Source organism: Myotis brandtii, unplaced genomic scaffold (genome assembly GCF_000412655.1).
Source record: "Myotis brandtii unplaced genomic scaffold, ASM41265v1 scaffold435, whole genome shotgun sequence".
Lineage (NCBI taxonomy): Eukaryota > Metazoa > Chordata > Mammalia > Chiroptera > Vespertilionidae > Myotis > Myotis brandtii.
The window spans coordinates 245,176-248,962 of record NW_005366635.1 but is presented as its reverse complement, the minus strand read 5'-3'; the positions used below and the strand labels follow the sequence as shown (position 1 = coordinate 248,962).

The 3,787-nt window shown below is 56.1% G+C and overlaps 1 protein-coding gene across 1 annotated transcript in view; it reads right to left on the bottom strand.

Moving 5' to 3' along the window:
• LOC102251931 (E3 ubiquitin-protein ligase HERC2) overlaps nt 1–3,787 on the bottom strand; it is an 86,271-nt gene that overhangs the window by 65,029 nt on the left and 17,455 nt on the right. The window contains 5 exon segments of the mRNA XM_014546210.1: nt 8–142; nt 1,269–1,469; nt 1,772–1,965; nt 2,931–3,182; nt 3,535–3,651. Coding sequence (XP_014401696.1) covers nt 8–142; nt 1,269–1,469; nt 1,772–1,965; nt 2,931–3,182; nt 3,535–3,651 — 899 coding nt within the window.

The window sequence follows — 3,787 nt, the reverse complement described above, 5'->3', positions numbered from 1 at the left end:
GGGCGGCCGCCTGCACGGTGCCCAGCACGCCCGCACTGCTGGCCAGGGCCACCACCGTCTGCTTCAGGCTGTTGAGGAGGACGCTGCCCAGACCTAAACCAAGCAACTCTGGGTCAACCTGGTGACTAATGGCAGCATGCAACTGAAAGGACAAAAACAACGGTCACTTAGCAGCCCGAAAGCACGCGGTTTCCAATCTCACTAAAAAAGACAGAATACCTCCAATTGAGTTTTATTCAAAGATTAAAGGAGAAACTTCAAGGATGTGTATTTTTAAAAGTAGACTATAAACATTTTACCCAGAATGGTTGAAAACCCATGGTAAGGTATTTTATGAGGAATATTTAACACCCAACTATAAATACTTACATGGAAATACTTATTATGTACTCAAGAAGAACAGAGGTTAAACCATGTGGAAAACTCACCCCAACCATCTGCACCCAACACAGAAAAACTACGAATATAATTTAACCTAAAAACTTAAAAAAAGACCCAGCCAAGCTGGGAGTATACTAGGTCCAAACCGGAACTTCCACAGACACACAGCGGAGCAGAACGAAGTCTCAGGCTTGAGACCCAAACTGACCACGATGGACTGACCATGAGCTTCCTGCTAGCCAGCCAGGGCCTGAGGGTAACACACTGCCCAGCCCAGGTTGTGGGTAAAAAGAGACCCTGCCTTGGCCTATGTGGCTCAGCTGGTTGGGCGTCACCCCGTGAACCAAAGAGGTGGCGGGTTGGATTCCCGGTCAGAGCACGTGCCCAGGTTGTGGGCTCGATCCCCAGTAGGGGGCGTGCAGGAGGCAACCAATCTATGATTCTCTCTCATCATTGATGTTTCTCTCTCTCTCTCTCTCTCCCCCCCTTCTCCCTTCCTCTCTGGAATCAATAAAAATGTATTTTAAAGACACCCTTTAGCCTGGGCCAGTGTGGCTCAGCTGGTTGGAGCATCACCCTACACTGAAAGGCTGCAGGTTCGATTCCCTACCAGGGCACATACCTTGGTTATGGTTCGATCCCCAGTTGGGGAGTCTACAGGAAGGCAACCAAGCAACGTTTCTCTTGCACATCAACGTTTCTCTCTACTTTGTGAAGAAAATTTATTTCCTTGGCACTAAGCCATAGAATTACCAAAAAAAATAAGATCACCAAAACATTCAAACATTTTCTTAGCAGTTCGACCGGCTAAAAACCCGCCCCCTCCACTCATAAACGTCCCAACAAACACCGAGACATCCGCTCCCACGGGAGGGGCGCTCTCCTACCTGCAGCCGCAGCAGGTTCAGCGTGGCCACGGCCATGCACTCCTTCTCCTGGGGCGGCGGCCAGTCGGCGGTGCCGTCCATGCCCTCGCTCACTTGCCGCAGGAGCAGGTCCAGCTGCTCAAAGGTCCCTGAGCAGACGTCCACCACGAAAGGGACGCGCAGGCCCACGGACCACTCGGAGCACGAGGACCAAGCGAAACTCTGCGGAGGAGACACGAGAACGAAGATGGATCTACACGTTCAGCGACTGGTCTGCTCCCACCACAGGAAATGACGGGAGACGGAACGGCCCCCTGCAGGACCCAGGCCAGGGCACACCCTCCCACTCCTACTCCACATCCCATGGAGTCCTGGCCAGTGCCGGGGGCACGGGAAATAAACGCATGGCACACACACTGGAGAGCGTGACACGGCACAGGACACGGGACGGCACACACTCGCCCACGGTGTCTCCACACACCGCGGTGGGCGACGCAGGTCCCAGGCACAGCCACACGCAGTACCTGGGCCGGCCCACAGGCGATGCCGACAATGTGCTTGGTGTCCAGCCCGGGCAGCAGCGAGGGCTCCGGCTTGGTCTGGTGCAAGGTGTCGAAGTGCTGACACTGGTCGTTGTTCCCCCAGCTGTGCACCTCGCTGTCCTCGGTCAGAGCCAGGCAGTGGGTGGAGCCTGCGGCCACATCGATCACCTTCTTCCCTGGAGGGAAGAGAACGCGGCAATACAGACATTTACCTCGGGCACTCGGGCAGGAAGGCAGCCGGGGCACCTTCTAACAGACAACGCGCTGCTCTGACGTTACGCCCAATTCACCTGCTTCAGCTCTTTATTAAAACTTGTCATGTTTCATGAGTTACAGTTTACTGAGACCTGCAGCCTGCGAATAAAATAATGCCAGGGCATAAAGAGAAGCTGTTGCTTCTTCCTCCTTATTCAGGTTTTCAGCTTCAGAAAGAGACAAGTGTATTCTTTTAAATATATTTTTATTGACTTCAGAGAGGAAGGGGGAGGGAGAGATAGAAACATCCATGATGAGAGGAAATCACTGACTGGCTGCCTCCTGCAGGCCCCCTACGACGCTCTATGCACGGGCCAAACCGGTGAGGGCGACAAGTGTATTTTTATTAACTACTTGGTCATACTCTCCCGTCCCAAGGCACGGTCGTGCCAAGGAGTCTCTGTTCTAAGAGCAGTTTTAGGGTCACAGCGCACTCCCCCATGCGGCCCCCGTGACCAGTCCTCCTTTCTGCATGGACGCCCGCTGCTCCCACCGTGTGTGCAGAGACAGCCTCCGCTCCAGGCAGCGCCCTGCTCCTCGGGGAAGCCCTGGCCACGTCTACGTGGGTCTCTCTGAGCTCTCGGTTCTGTTCCAACGACCCGTCCGCCTACACGGTAGCCAAGCTAACCCACTGGCCAGCTGACGAGAGACGCACGGTGCCAGCCTCAGAAAGCACCCTCTGCTATTGGTAAACTGAACGAGCTTCCAATTCAATGTGGTGACAACAGATCGGGGCCATTTTCCATGTGTTCCCTATGCCTGTCACAGGTGGCTACAGGCTCCCCGTGAGGGTCCTTCATGGCGTTTCAGGTGAAGAGAGGAGTAACCTAGAAAGCTGAGTGTCACCAGGGAAACTGCCCCCAGAGCCTGAGGCTCGCTCACTCACCTTGCAAGGCCTCCAGGAGCTTGGGGTAGCGCACATGCTCCTCGGTCCCGTGTCCGAGCCGCTGGTTGTCCCCTTTGCCCCAGGAGTACACCTGGCCGTCTTTCGTCAGAGCCACGGAGAACTGGCTCCCGCACCGAACTTTGACGACGTCCAGGTCCTGCAGCTTCTCGATCAGCTTGGGCGTTTTGCAGCCGTCGCTGCCCCCGCGGCCCAGCTTCCCGTAGTCCCCGTCTCCCCAGGACCACACCTGACCTAGAGACACACGCCTCTCAGGACGAAGCCGCAGGCCTGCGTGGGACTTTAAACGCAGACAGTAATCCCCACAGCCCCAGCACCCAGATCCAGACCACAGATGAATACAGCTCATGCTGCACGGGGCGGGGGGAGGGACCAATGAAATCTAGTTTACACCTCAGCTAACGCAGAAGCAGTTGACCAGGGGAGAGCGTGGTTTCTTCTCATCTCACTACATGAGAAGCAAAGTCCCAGCCCTGACAGAGTGAGCTCAAGGTCGAGCTTCCACCCAGTCTGCGAAGCTCCCGCCCTCCCTCCGGGAAGCAGCCCTCCCCGTCCTGAGAGCGGCCGGGCCACGGGCTCCACGCACCGTTGTCGGTCACGGCCAGGGTCTGGGCGTCCCCACTCCCGCACGCCACATCGATGACCTTCAGGCCTTTCAGCCCGGCGACCAGCATCGGGATGGCCTCGTCCTCACTGGAGCCTGCAAACACACAGGCTCGGGAGAGCGTGGTTTCTTCTCATCTCACTACATGAGAAACAAAGTCCCAGCCCTTACAGAGTGAGCTCAAGGCCATGCTTCCACCCAGACTGCGAAGCTCCCGCCCTCCCTCCGGGAAGCG